Source organism: Citrus clementina, unplaced genomic scaffold (assembly GCF_000493195.1).
Source record: "Citrus clementina cultivar Clemenules unplaced genomic scaffold, Citrus_clementina_v1.0 scaffold_8, whole genome shotgun sequence".
NCBI lineage: Eukaryota > Viridiplantae > Streptophyta > Magnoliopsida > Sapindales > Rutaceae > Citrus > Citrus x clementina.
In genome coordinates this window covers 16,660,330-16,672,811 of record NW_006262022.1, presented here as the reverse complement: position 1 = coordinate 16,672,811, position 12,482 = coordinate 16,660,330, and the positions used below count along the sequence as shown (strand labels likewise).

Genomic DNA, 12,482 nt, shown 5'->3' with positions numbered 1-12,482 from the left:
TTTTTAGAAATAAAAAAAAAGGAAAATTCAAGTGTTTCTCCAACTTCAGAAGATTTTTTTTTTTAAAAAAAAATGAATTTTACAATTATTTTTATATATGTGATCAAAATTAAAAGGCCACTTCTCAACATATCCCTAATGATACATATATTGTTCAAATTCATGCCAGACTTTTCCTTCTATCATAATGTCCATGCACATGTGATAATGGAATCACAGTGGCCCTAGTTCTATTCCTATTTGATCTTTTGCAAATCATAATGTGCTTTGAATTTTTTTTCTTTTTGTTGAATTACCTTTTTCATTATCCATTTTAATATGATATTTTGATGATTAATTAGTTTACTTCATTAATTACTTGATAAATAGTAATATAAATTCTTATGAGTAGTGATATAACCACAAATTCTTATACAAACTTATCTTGTACAAACTGATGTGGCATGATAAAATTGGTTAAATTAAATATCTTTTGTCCCACATGATTTATTTTTATTATTTTGTATTTTCATTCAACCAATGAATTGATACCACATCAGTTCATATAAAATAAGTTTATACAAGAGTTTGCGGCTGTATCATCACTCAATTCTTATTTACGTACAAAATCTAAGATATATACTTGACAATGTATTTCATCTTAAAAAATGCTTTAACCAATGAGATCCAGATAGTGGGTGTTGTCATGGGTAAGTTAGGCTTCGTTTGCTGTATTGTAACAAATATTAAACAATAAATTCAACACTTTGAAAATTTTTCCTTATTTTGCCTCAATTTCTTGTTCTTTATATGAAATTCAAAAAAGGGGTTCTATAATTATATCTTTCCTTCACACAAAGCTACCCTACCTTGACTCATCATTGAAAGTTGGTAGTGGAAGGAACCAAACTTGATAAATTATTTTAATATTTATTTAGATTTGAATATAAAAAAATTAATATACAAGGAGTGCTGGTTTAGTAAACGATAATACTTACTTTATTGTAAGCGATAATATCACGTCACGTAGGTTAATTCACAACTTTAAAATTAACGTGTCTAAATACTCACCATATAATGGGTACCTATGCTAAGTAAATCATCTTCCAATGTGTAATATATTATTTGAGTGGAGGAATATCAACTTAATTACAATTCATATAATTATATTAGCCTGTAACAGGCAAAAACAATTAAGTAGACTATCAATCGCCGGGCATTTTCCAGATGACATTTATGACAACGGCATGTGCTTTTCTTTAATCTTTATTTCTTTCCCCCATATGATTGTCTCAAATTTATTTCTTCGACGTGTCTCCTCATCAATATTCAATAACAAATCAACTAAAGATTCATGGAATTTTTCGGCAGTTATAATATTTAATATCTGTCTGAGTACTTAACTGGCGACGAAATCAAATGGGGGGAAAAGAATTAAAATTACAATCGGTAGTGTTAACGATGACCCACCGTTTAACTAAGAATTTAATTAAATCAAGAAGCTACGCACATTAAAATTAAAATGTTTCATAAGAGATTTACAATTATATATTCGCATTAAACTAAACGCAACATCACTAGCTGTAAGCTGTCAATGTTATACATCATGCATGCATGTGTGCAAATTTTTATTGGATTTTGGATTTAGTTAATTAATAATGAGAGATTCCTTGCTATAATTTTCAATGATTTCATGGCAAAAAATGAATGGCAAGTCTAGTTTGTAGGGTCTTGAAATTGACTCTCCGCCTTTGCTTGCTAATCGGTGGACCTTCTCAATACTTTCCGAATGTCAATTCACACATTAAACAACAGGATCCACATCTCATTATCAATATGAATAGTAGTATATGGTATATATATATGCATGTACTTTTATGATCATTTGATAAATGTAAGTATACACGACATGATTTTATGTTTTTCGTATTTTTCACTCATTGCATTAATTAATGATCAAAGCCCTCTCCATTCATGTCTTAAGAATTTTATTTTCATTTACGCAAACCACTACTCATGAAATGAAAAAGTATAGGATAATACGAGTCGTTGCCTTCTTTTCTTAATGATCAGTTATGAAAAAGCATGCACCAGAGATTTTTGGGAAGGAGGTTATATATTTCAAAAGTGAAAAGTGGAAGCAATAACTAATGGGGATACAAGACTAGCTAACCAACAAATATAGTTAGGGGAGTGAAAGAGAAGTTTAAGCGGACGAGGCTCAATTTTGGATTATATCTTTTTTTAATCTGATTTGTTTAGCAAAGATTGGAATGTTGGAAATGAACAAAAACCTTTCTTTATCGTTAAGTTACTACCTTTTTTGAGTTGGCCCTCCTCTAGTGTAGGGTTTAAATTATATAATTTAATAGAGTCAATGTAGACGCGCTATTAAATTGTACAATTTAACAACGTGGTCGTATAAAGAAAAATGAAGGCACCCACACTTTATATATATAGAAAAATTCTCAGGTACGAATGCCTGTTTAAATTTTCATATTTACATCCATTTTCACAATACTGTAAACAAATTTCGCAACATTGTAAAGTAGTTTACAATGTTGTAAGACAATATGCACAAAATTATAAGATTATTTATATTGATGTGAACTTCGCTTCATATATACAAAAATTTAGATGGGCATCCCTAGGAGAGAAAGACTCCGAGAATCATTTTCTAATGCGGATGACCTTACTTTTCAAAATTTGAATTCTGTGTTTAACAAAAGCGTAATTTCTTTAAAATATCATAAAACCTTTACAATGCTCAAACATCATTTTCTTCTTTTTTTTTGTTGTAAAACGAAAAATTTATATTTTAAAAAATATATCCCCACTTAAGAAGAATTATACATATATAGTATATCTAAATATTTAACAAGATTTTTTGTGATTAGTCTTCTCTTGGCATTTAGGTTCACATGCTACACTTGCGTTACGTTTACGTAACTTGTATGATGTTATTGCTACTGTCTTCTTGTAATATGTGTTCGTTCCCCAATACACAAAGTAAAAACACCCATATATTCCTCCAAATCTATGTGTCATGCAATCACTTCTGCGTTGTATTGGGGGCAGTTGCTTCATATTATTCAATTCTTTGGAAATTTAGAATCGGACCGTCATATTCAAATTAAAGTTTAGTGGAAGCTAGCTGGGGTTGATAGTATATAAATGCTCTAGTAAAACCTTTTCATTTGTTCTTTTTGGTAAAAAATCAACAACCGTCATACTATCAAGATTAGCAGCCCATATGTTGTCACTTGTCAAAGATTAAATACTATTGTCTGGACCTTAATTAGCACTTAAACTTAAGCTCCTAGGTATAGCGGTAACCCAACATTTACATTTAGTTTTTGCAAATAGTTTTTTACTTGTAGATTAGAAAGATCTAATTGCTCTCATAAAGCAATAAATTAATCAAAAGCAACAAGGGTAATTAATGTGCTAAATGAATCGGTGGGACGCCTTCATAACAAGCAAGACTAATTTGGACAAATGATGTTAGATTTATGCGTATCTTGTTCCGAAGCTCGGAGGAGAGGATTTGAAGTACAAAATTAACTTAATGTCCAAGAGGCACCCACAATTTATGAAAGTTCTACTACAAATCCCACACGGTACGGTCAATTATAAGTATCTAGGTTTATATATAATTTATGTATAATATTTGCTGAAGCTGAAGGATAAAAAACCCTTCGATGATTCGGAAACATGAAATTAATCAAGTAATGGATAAAATTATACTTGATCTTTTTAGAATATGCAAAATTCTTACTCATCATTCTTGATATCTCTCCACAAATGTAACTCGAGCGTGTATTTGAAAAAAAAAAAACACTTCAATGCTCTTGTCAATTTTGTGTTTTGTGAATTTAAAATTAATCTGAACTTGATTTTTTCTTTAAGTTATCCAGAAATTCTTATTTTAGATCTAAATTTCCATTTGTAGTCTTTGTGAACTTGTTTTTCACGATTAGATTTGTTAACTGTTTTTCTGCTTTATCTGAGTTTTGGGCACGTGAACAACATCATTTGCCGCTAGTACTGCCGAAGGATTGAGAGGGCAAGGCTGGGCTGTAATCCAATATCTTTTAGGCTAAATAATTTTAAAATTATTTTCCATGTACACTTTTCAACTTTTTTTTAAAATTTTTATAATACATAATATAATAAAGGAAAAAAAGAGTGAAACGCCCTTATTTTTGACTAAAAACCTCTCTAGTGTTTAAAACATATCCAGGCTTCCTTGATTGCAAATTTTTTGTACTGATCTTACCATTTTATGTTGGATGGTTGTTTGACATTAAGAATATGAATATTTTTATTTATTAATTTAATTATTTTCAATTGGTTATGGAAATTTTTTCATAATTTATTGAAAAATAAATGCAAAATTGAAATACATGTATTATTTTAGATACCTTCAACTTATTATTCTCCAAAAAATAGTATATATATTTATTTTGCATTTGATTTTTTAATCAATTCAAAAAAAATTAGAATTAATTGGAAAATTATAATAACATAACTCTCTTACCTAAAAAAATTATTTAATTAATTTAATAATTAAAGTATTTATATTCCCAACATTAAACAACCACTAAGGGTAAATTGGTAAGATCAGTTAAAAGTTGACACTCATGGGATTTAGATGTTTTTGAAAATACCAGATAGTTTTCTATTGGCTTTATCAAATGGAGTAGGGGGTTTTGCTCTTTTTTCTTATAATAAACAATATTCATATTAGTCCTTAAAAAAATTTCTATATATATATATATATAAACAGTTTGTAACCATTATTTTAGTTTAGCCTGGATTGAAATGTGCTGCTACTGCTATATTTTCAGCTTGGATTAATCTTGTTTCTGGGCTTTGTATGATTTTATGTAATCTCTAGGTGTTCATATATACGCAGATTCCTTATTCTAATCCTCATCTAAAATATATTGTATATTTATAAATAAGTTTTATAATATATCTCGACACAGGGCGCGGTATAAGGCTGTAAATTTTGGTACTCGCATTTACATAATAATAAGATGATGCTATGCACGACTTCACCATTGATGAAAAAGACTTATGTTATCATTTTCATAAACAGAAAACTCATTTTAAGAATTTGTTGTTAATAAACTTGTAGATTAATTAAGAAATGGTGGGTAATGTAGAAAACTTATTTGATCACAATTCGTTGTTTATGTTTCTGACTAATAAGAAAAGAAAACGATTGATGGAACAATCGAATCCAATGGACGAAAAACCATTAATGCTAACAGTTATTGGCTTAATTAGGTGATCAGACTACCAAATAATTATGTATTGTTGTTGTGAACTAGTGATCATGTGGAACCGAGACACCAAAATTTAAGGCGGTGGTGGCGAGCCCAATTAAGAAAATGATGATACTCAATATCACATACCGGTAGCTCACTACACGTGATGATCTCATGGTCCCATAATCACATGCACAAATTTTGGAGCCACAATAAGATCCAAAACAATGTCCAACAAGATTTTTATTTCGTATAAATAAACAACCAAGGAGAATTCTTTAAGGAAGACTTCTATTAAATAAATTTAAAGAAAAAAAAGTACAAAATTTGGGACCTCGGGGGGAGACACATAGACCTTGCCCCTATTTATTCCCTCACAATGATAATCATAACAACAAAGGAGCATCGCATAAAATAAACACACAAGGAGCTTTATTGATTCCTAATTAGTTAATGATAATTATAACAAACAGTGTCATTTTCATAATAAGGATAACAAGCTTCTTTATTTTGTGATACAGTCTAGTTAAAATCTTTGAAGTACCTATCCCTTTGCCCCATGCATCATATATTGTCTAACCTATGAATCTTCCCCACCCTACAATGGAAGTGAGTTAGAGCATCACCAAAAGACTCTTCAAATAAGATTTTATTAATTATTTGAAGAGCCACCTCAATATTTAAGGCTCCAAAAGACATTCCAATTAAGATTTTTCAAATAAGAAATGATTCTCTCTCTTTAAATTTGGAGAGTTGATTTCTCCCTCTTCAATTTATATTTTATTACTTTTCATTGAAGAAAGAGAGAGAAGTGCTTTAATTACTATTGACTTTTCCTTTAAAAAAATAATTATTTGATTAAAATAATATTAACTTATTTCTATTTGAAGAGTCTTTTGGAGAATATCATATTTTTTCACCCTTCTATTTGCCACATAGGTAAGCAAATAAGTATTTGAAGAGTAAAATTTATAGAGGCTTTTGGAGATGCTCTTATATCAAAAGGGTTTGGATATGAAAGTGCAATGACCAACCCTCATCTTAATTTATGGAGCACAACTACACCAAGGTCATCATCCATAGCACGGATCTTAGAGTATATTAAAGGTACTACCTTCAATTAATAATACATACGTGTCATGTGTGTATTTATTTTAAAAAATTCATCATATAATTAATAATTATATTTAATTAAATAATTTATATTACACGTATATTAATTAAATGTAATACCTCCGATATATTCTAAAATTTTTTCCATCCTTAGACTTGCAATGAACGGTAAGATCCGAGCCATTTTTTAACTTATTGAAGATGTGTCCGTGAACTTTCATGTTTACATCACGTACTTGTACGAAACAAGTTGAGCCAGTGACAGCATAATTTTGCTGAACACAAGTCATGATTCTGTGTACTTGTTTAATTTTGAGTGTTTGGATTTTCCCTATGCCTGCAATAAAAAAACGACAACTGTACGTCATTTTAAATAAGCAAGCAGATGTCACAATTATGCTATACATACAAAGATGAAGTCGCGGATAAAAAATTTTGGACCTTTAATTTGTTGCAACTATTTATTCCTAATATTGACATCATAATTTTATAATATTATTTTTATTTTTAAATATATTTTTATAAAAACATTTAAAACTTGATAGATAATGATTTCAATAAGAAGAAACTAGCAATCTCATTTTAATTTTAATTTATCAGTATAAAAGGTAACCATTCATGGCTTCATGCATTATCTTCCACCAATTTTGTTTTTGTTAATTTTCATCGCCTTGAACCGATCTAACGTAGAAATATATTGGTTAAAGCTAAAATAAACGTCTTCGAATTTAACAGAATTACAAGTGTGAAAGCAAAAACATTCAAGAAAGAATAAAATAAAAACTGTATTTGTAATCTGTATAGAACCTTGAGCATCTTTAAGAAGATGAGAGACGATGGCTGAAAAAGCTTGATACAAGCAATCAAAATGGTCGGGCTGAAGAAGCATCCAACTTGTCCACCACTCTCTATTAACCGAAATTTTGAATCCTAAAAATATATCAAAGATGAATGAATGGTTGAAATTAATTGACTTTAGAATTTTATGTGATGAATTTCTGATGACCTTTTGCATGGATATAATATTGGAAAAAAGGGGGTGGGTGGTCTACATAATGAGTAGACAGCTACTTAGCAATCCACGCAATTTCTTGCCTAGTTTTATTTTAACTCTGTTTGTACCTTGAAGATTCATTACAACTCAATCAGTTTTCAAAACCTCTCAGCACAATCCATAGATATAAATATAATTTAATGCCTACAACTTGACTTCATCATCAATGGGTTCTTTTTCTTTTGCAACATGATCATCAGAAGAGACTTCTTTTCCTTTCCCAACATGATCATCATCAAAAGAGGCTGCGGCTTCATTTTGCTTTGCTTCACCATTGTCCTGATCAATCTTTTCATCCTTGGCAGCAGCAGCTGCATTAATATCCATTAATGTTGGTGGTATTGGCTTATTAGCCTCAAAATTATTCTCTGCTGTCTTGTACTTGTACCAAGCGGCTGCGTACAAATAAAGAACAAAATTAAGGACACTAAGAATGGCCAAGAACCAATAAAACAGGTTCACGTTGTTCTTGTTAATATCAGTCCCATGTAACCATCCTTGTTTGCTGGGAGTTATTCTTTTGGTCACGGCGTTTATGATATCAACAAAAACACTACTTAGGAAGTTGCCAAAGGACAGTGACAGAAATGTAAATGAAGTAGAAAGTGTTCTCATGCCGGCAGGCGCTTCTTTGTAGAAGAATTCAAGCAACCCAACGAGTGTAAACATGTCTGCTATGCCAAATATACAATATTGAAATGATAGCCAAAACAAACTTATTTGCTTTGGTGGCATCTGATTGAATGCATTCCTTCTTTGAACTTCCACAAAGCCTGCTATTGTCATTGAAACTGCAGAAAGCACTAGGCCTACGCCAACGCGTTGAAGCTGTGTGATTCCTGAGGGATGTCCTGTGATTTTTCGGGCAAAGGGGACGAATAAAAGCTCGTAGACTGGGAGAAGAATTGACATGAAAAGAAGAGGGATTACAGGGATCGAAGGAGTGGGAACTTTGATAGAGCCAAGTTGGGGATCCATGTAAGCGCCTTGCGTCACTGAGAATGTTTGGAGTTGTGCTAAGCAAGTGTTCATTAGGATGGTGCTGGCCAAAATGGGCATCATTCTTGTTAGGATCTTCACTTCCTCAACTTGCGTTAATGTGCAAACTCTCCACGGTGCTGCCTCCGTTGAGTCTTTCGGAACAATGGCCGCTTTGTCTAGGCACCTGCAGGTTAATTAATTCAATGTTCAATGTTTTGATGGCCCATTGCTAATAATACCACAAGACAACAAGAATATGCCTTCTGCGGGAAAAAATTAAAAGCTGGAAGTCATAATGATGTTCCTTTCTTTCAAGTCAAAAGTTTTTTTTTTTTTTTAATTAGCTGATTAATTAAGATTTTCAGTCTCAATTAAATTGCTTAGACAATTAGGAGCCATAAGTGGGATATTATTTACAGGCAATATATATGATGCAATACAGGTACGAAAAGAAAATTTTATTTGGGCACACATTTTAAAGCGTGTCCCACGGATGAAATGGCAATTGATGCCCATGATTAAGGAGGTTATATTACTTTAGTTTTTTTTTTTTTAATTATGAGCTTACCTCATTTGAAATATGTACGTAGAACAATTGAAGCTTAATTAATATAATGATACTCACAATATATTAAAAACAACAAACACTATAAATTTACCTAAATTGGTTGGTGTGTGGGATTCTTTCCTCTGTACCAACTCTTTCTTTTTCATTTATCTCATACAATTCTTCGGGGTTCTCCGGCAGTGAAAGCTTTCGGTTTTTTATTGCTACTACTACAACCTGTCAACAACGGTTAAAGCAGTAAAAAATAAATAAATAGAATTATTAGATAAGGTATGTGAATGGACCAGGATTATGTCTTGATCATATCTTTATTTCGAATATTATAGATCGGATTATAAGAAATAAAAAAGATATAACTTAATCATAATGGATGATAATATATACGTGTCAAAAGTTCATCCAAAATTCTGAATCATATTAGAAGAGGATTCTAAAAATTGGATGAGAGCAAAGTGAAAGAATTATAATCCTTCTTTTATATGAGTTTTTCTGAGTTTTTTTAAAATTTGTATCTAGCTAATGCCTTTTAGGATCATCTCCTGATCATGAGAAAATCCTGATCCGAAGAGAAAAGGGATAGAGAGAGAATCGGGACCTGCGAAACCCTGACAAGGGGGCTCTCGCCGGGCTGTTGATTGCGGTAGAAAGGCTTTCCGATGACCAAAGCGATAAAACCAATGAAGGTAACAATAGATGATATGAGGAAACCGCCCCACCAAGCTTTCTCAGTGGAAACATAAACAATGGCAGTGACTCCAATCACAGCTGCAAGTGTGGTAGTAAGAAGGAAATAGTTGAAGTAGCTGGCCAAAGCCTTTGCTCCCTTTGGATCCTTTTCATCGAATTGGCCTGCCCCCAGTGCTGGAAGAGCCCCTCTAACTCCACCACTACCCAATGCGTATAAACACAATGATGCGTAAAAATACGCCGCTATTCCACCTTTTACACAGCTTGATTTTCCACAATCAGGTGGATGCAATTTTTCTGAGTAAGCTTGTACTGTTATCATCACCAAAGCCTGCCATTAAAAAAATAATAACAATTAAACCCAGAAATTCTCTCTTATGCCACTCTTAAGAGATTTTACCGGTTGAATGAACCATACTTCTAGCTAGTTTTCTTACCAATACTTCGAGGGTTCCAAAGATCAAACAAGTGGCAAATCTGCTCAAGAAGGTATCCGAGATGAAGCCACCGACGAGGCAAAGCAAGAAAGTTGAACCCATCAAGTTTGTGAGAGTGTTAGAAGCGCCAGCAAGATTAAAGTGCATCTCATTTTTAAAGTAGAGGACCATGCTTATCGCATTTGCAATGAAACCCATGTTCTCAAGTGAGGACAAGACTACAAAGACAAAGAAATAGTGTCATGTTAATGTACTCAACTGCATAAGTTCTAGGCTCTAGCTAGGTGAAGGTAATTGATACTAACTAATATTTGCTCACCAAATATGAAGCCGCAAGCTCCGAATCCACCCTTTTGTTTGATAGTAGCCACCTTGTCCTCCTGTGTTAATTGTGATAAAATTCAACATATATATTAAACACGTATCAGAGTGTTAAAAAAAAAAAGCAAAGAAAGAAAGACAAACATAGAAGAATTGAAACTTAGTTACCATGGTGGCGATACTTGAAAAGTATTTGTACAAGGAGAGGTTTAATTCAGAGAGAAATTAATGTTAGAGAAGAAGCTGGCATCTATTTGAGAATATATATAGAAAAACTCGCATGCATAGTTTATAACGTTTTATTTCTGTAATCGTCGGTATTTTCTGAGCTTTGTTTCTCATAACTGAAGCTGCAGATATCATTTTTATTTTAGCAAAGCTAGGGGTCCTAACATTTAATATTACTGTTCTTTTTAATCTATTTCTATTGTTGGTTATAGATTTTTTATTTTTTGACAGTTTGGCTATAGAATCTAAACTTAATTAAAAATGTGAGGCTTTGTTGACATTGGACGGATGAAGCAAAGCTCAAACTCGGAGATATCGCAATCTTGGAGCTTTCAAAGATTCACCGAGTTCATGCTTATTCAGGTCCTGGATGTGAACATATGTGATACAGTTTGGTGGTGATACGCCTACACAAAGTTTAACATATTCCGGTGGATCAAAGAATTATCTTCGTGATCCTCCCTTACCAGTCGTTAGTGAACATATTTCTTATAAGCATGCAGCACATAGAATTGATTGATAAGCAAATAGTCCGTTACACACAATTTAATTGATCAAATAGCATCCGAATTAGTGGTGACAAACATTTACCTTTATTATAGGTGAAAGAGAAATTTGTAACCACTCATGCATCAGTTTGGTTCTAATATTTTAGAGAAGTATATGAACTAATGAAAAATATAGACATAACTCATATTAAAAAGATTATTCAACTGACATGGGTCACCTCAAGTTTATATTATTAACACGATAACTATTCTCAACCAATGTGTGATACTGTGATATTCTCCTCAACATTACACATGTGACATGAGATTTTGAAAATATTCAAAAGAGTTAGAGAGAATTCCAATGAAACTATCCAATAAAATCATGTTATTTCAAGTTGTAACTAGGTTATTTAGGTTGTAAACAGTCATTTGTCCAACTAAAATTAAATAATAAAATTAAGAAATTTACACACACACACATACAAGAGCCCTTATTCACAAATTTCAATACAAAATGACAAATCGAAACAAGAGAGTGAAACCAATTCCTTATCAATGGTTAAATGAATAAAACCCTAAATAAAGTGCTCTTCTGAATTTCATAGTTTTTGACAAATATTAATTATTGACCAATAGGGAGCTCCAGTCCAATTTCTAAAGTGAATTATATTAAAAAAATTAATTAAGATAATTTTTTTCTTTAAAAAAAAAGTTTGGATAGTTGAGAAATCTCACTCACTAAACACCGATCTTTGTACAAAGGACATTGACAACTAGTTTGGCTATGCTCAGGGACAATGTCTAGAGAATGTGTGTCGAAAAATATTTTTAAATAGTCTCAAAATTTTGTAGAGGAGTGATCCGACAGTCAATGTAATGTTTTATTTACATAATGGATGCTTTTTCTCTAACAAATTGATGACGTAGACTGGCTACCATCAATTTGCCAGTTTTAATTTTAATAAACGGATCCACCATATATTCATTGACTTTTAAGAAACAGAAAATTAATATCTAATTCACGATATATTCATTAATCTTTAAGAAACACAAAATTAATATCTAACTCTAATCTAAAGCCCTGAATTAATTGCCTTTGTTAAGAGATCATTGTGAAGTTCAAATTAGCATCAGTCTTGTGAGGATCGGGTTCTGTGGCATTTTCATCGCCATGGGGAGTATTCTGTGAAGTCTGGTTGTCATCTTGGCATGCAGTTGATGCATTTGGCATGTGAATGTGATGAATCATCCAGTGGTCTCTTGTATGTGGGCGTCTGCATGGGGATTATTTGTACCTTCCACAGTTAAAATTTTTCAATGGCGTGGCTTATCTGATTTGCTGCCTTT

General features: G+C 31.9%; 1 protein-coding gene across 1 annotated transcript; it reads right to left on the bottom strand.

The window, feature by feature from the left end:
• Positions 1-7,566: 7,566 nt before the first annotated feature.
• Positions 7,567-10,587, bottom strand: LOC18034234 (protein NRT1/ PTR FAMILY 4.5). Its single transcript, XM_024179848.1, has 6 exons — positions 10,561-10,587; positions 10,415-10,475; positions 10,096-10,313; positions 9,567-9,989; positions 9,063-9,187; positions 7,567-8,587 (listed from the first exon to the last, which is right to left on the bottom strand). The coding sequence occupies exons 1-6, from the start codon at positions 10,585-10,587 to the stop codon at positions 7,567-7,569; spliced, it is 1,875 nt and encodes a 624-aa protein (XP_024035616.1).
• Positions 10,588-12,482: the final 1,895 nt, after the last annotated feature.

What these genes read in the sequence shown, in the direction of transcription:
- LOC18034234 (XM_024179848.1), bottom strand. Translation starts at nt 10,587, where the DNA reads ATGGTAACTAAGTTTCAATTCTTCTAT. An exon ending in AGCTTGCGGCTTCATATTTG is followed by an intron (nt 10,314 to 10,414) that starts GTGAGCAAATAT and finishes TTGTCTTTGTAG; the next exon opens with TCTTGTCCTCACTTGAGAAC. An exon ending in CCCTTGTCAGGGTTTCGCAG is followed by an intron (nt 9,188 to 9,566) that starts GTCCCGATTCTC and finishes CGTTGTTGACAG; the next exon opens with GTTGTAGTAGTAGCAATAAA.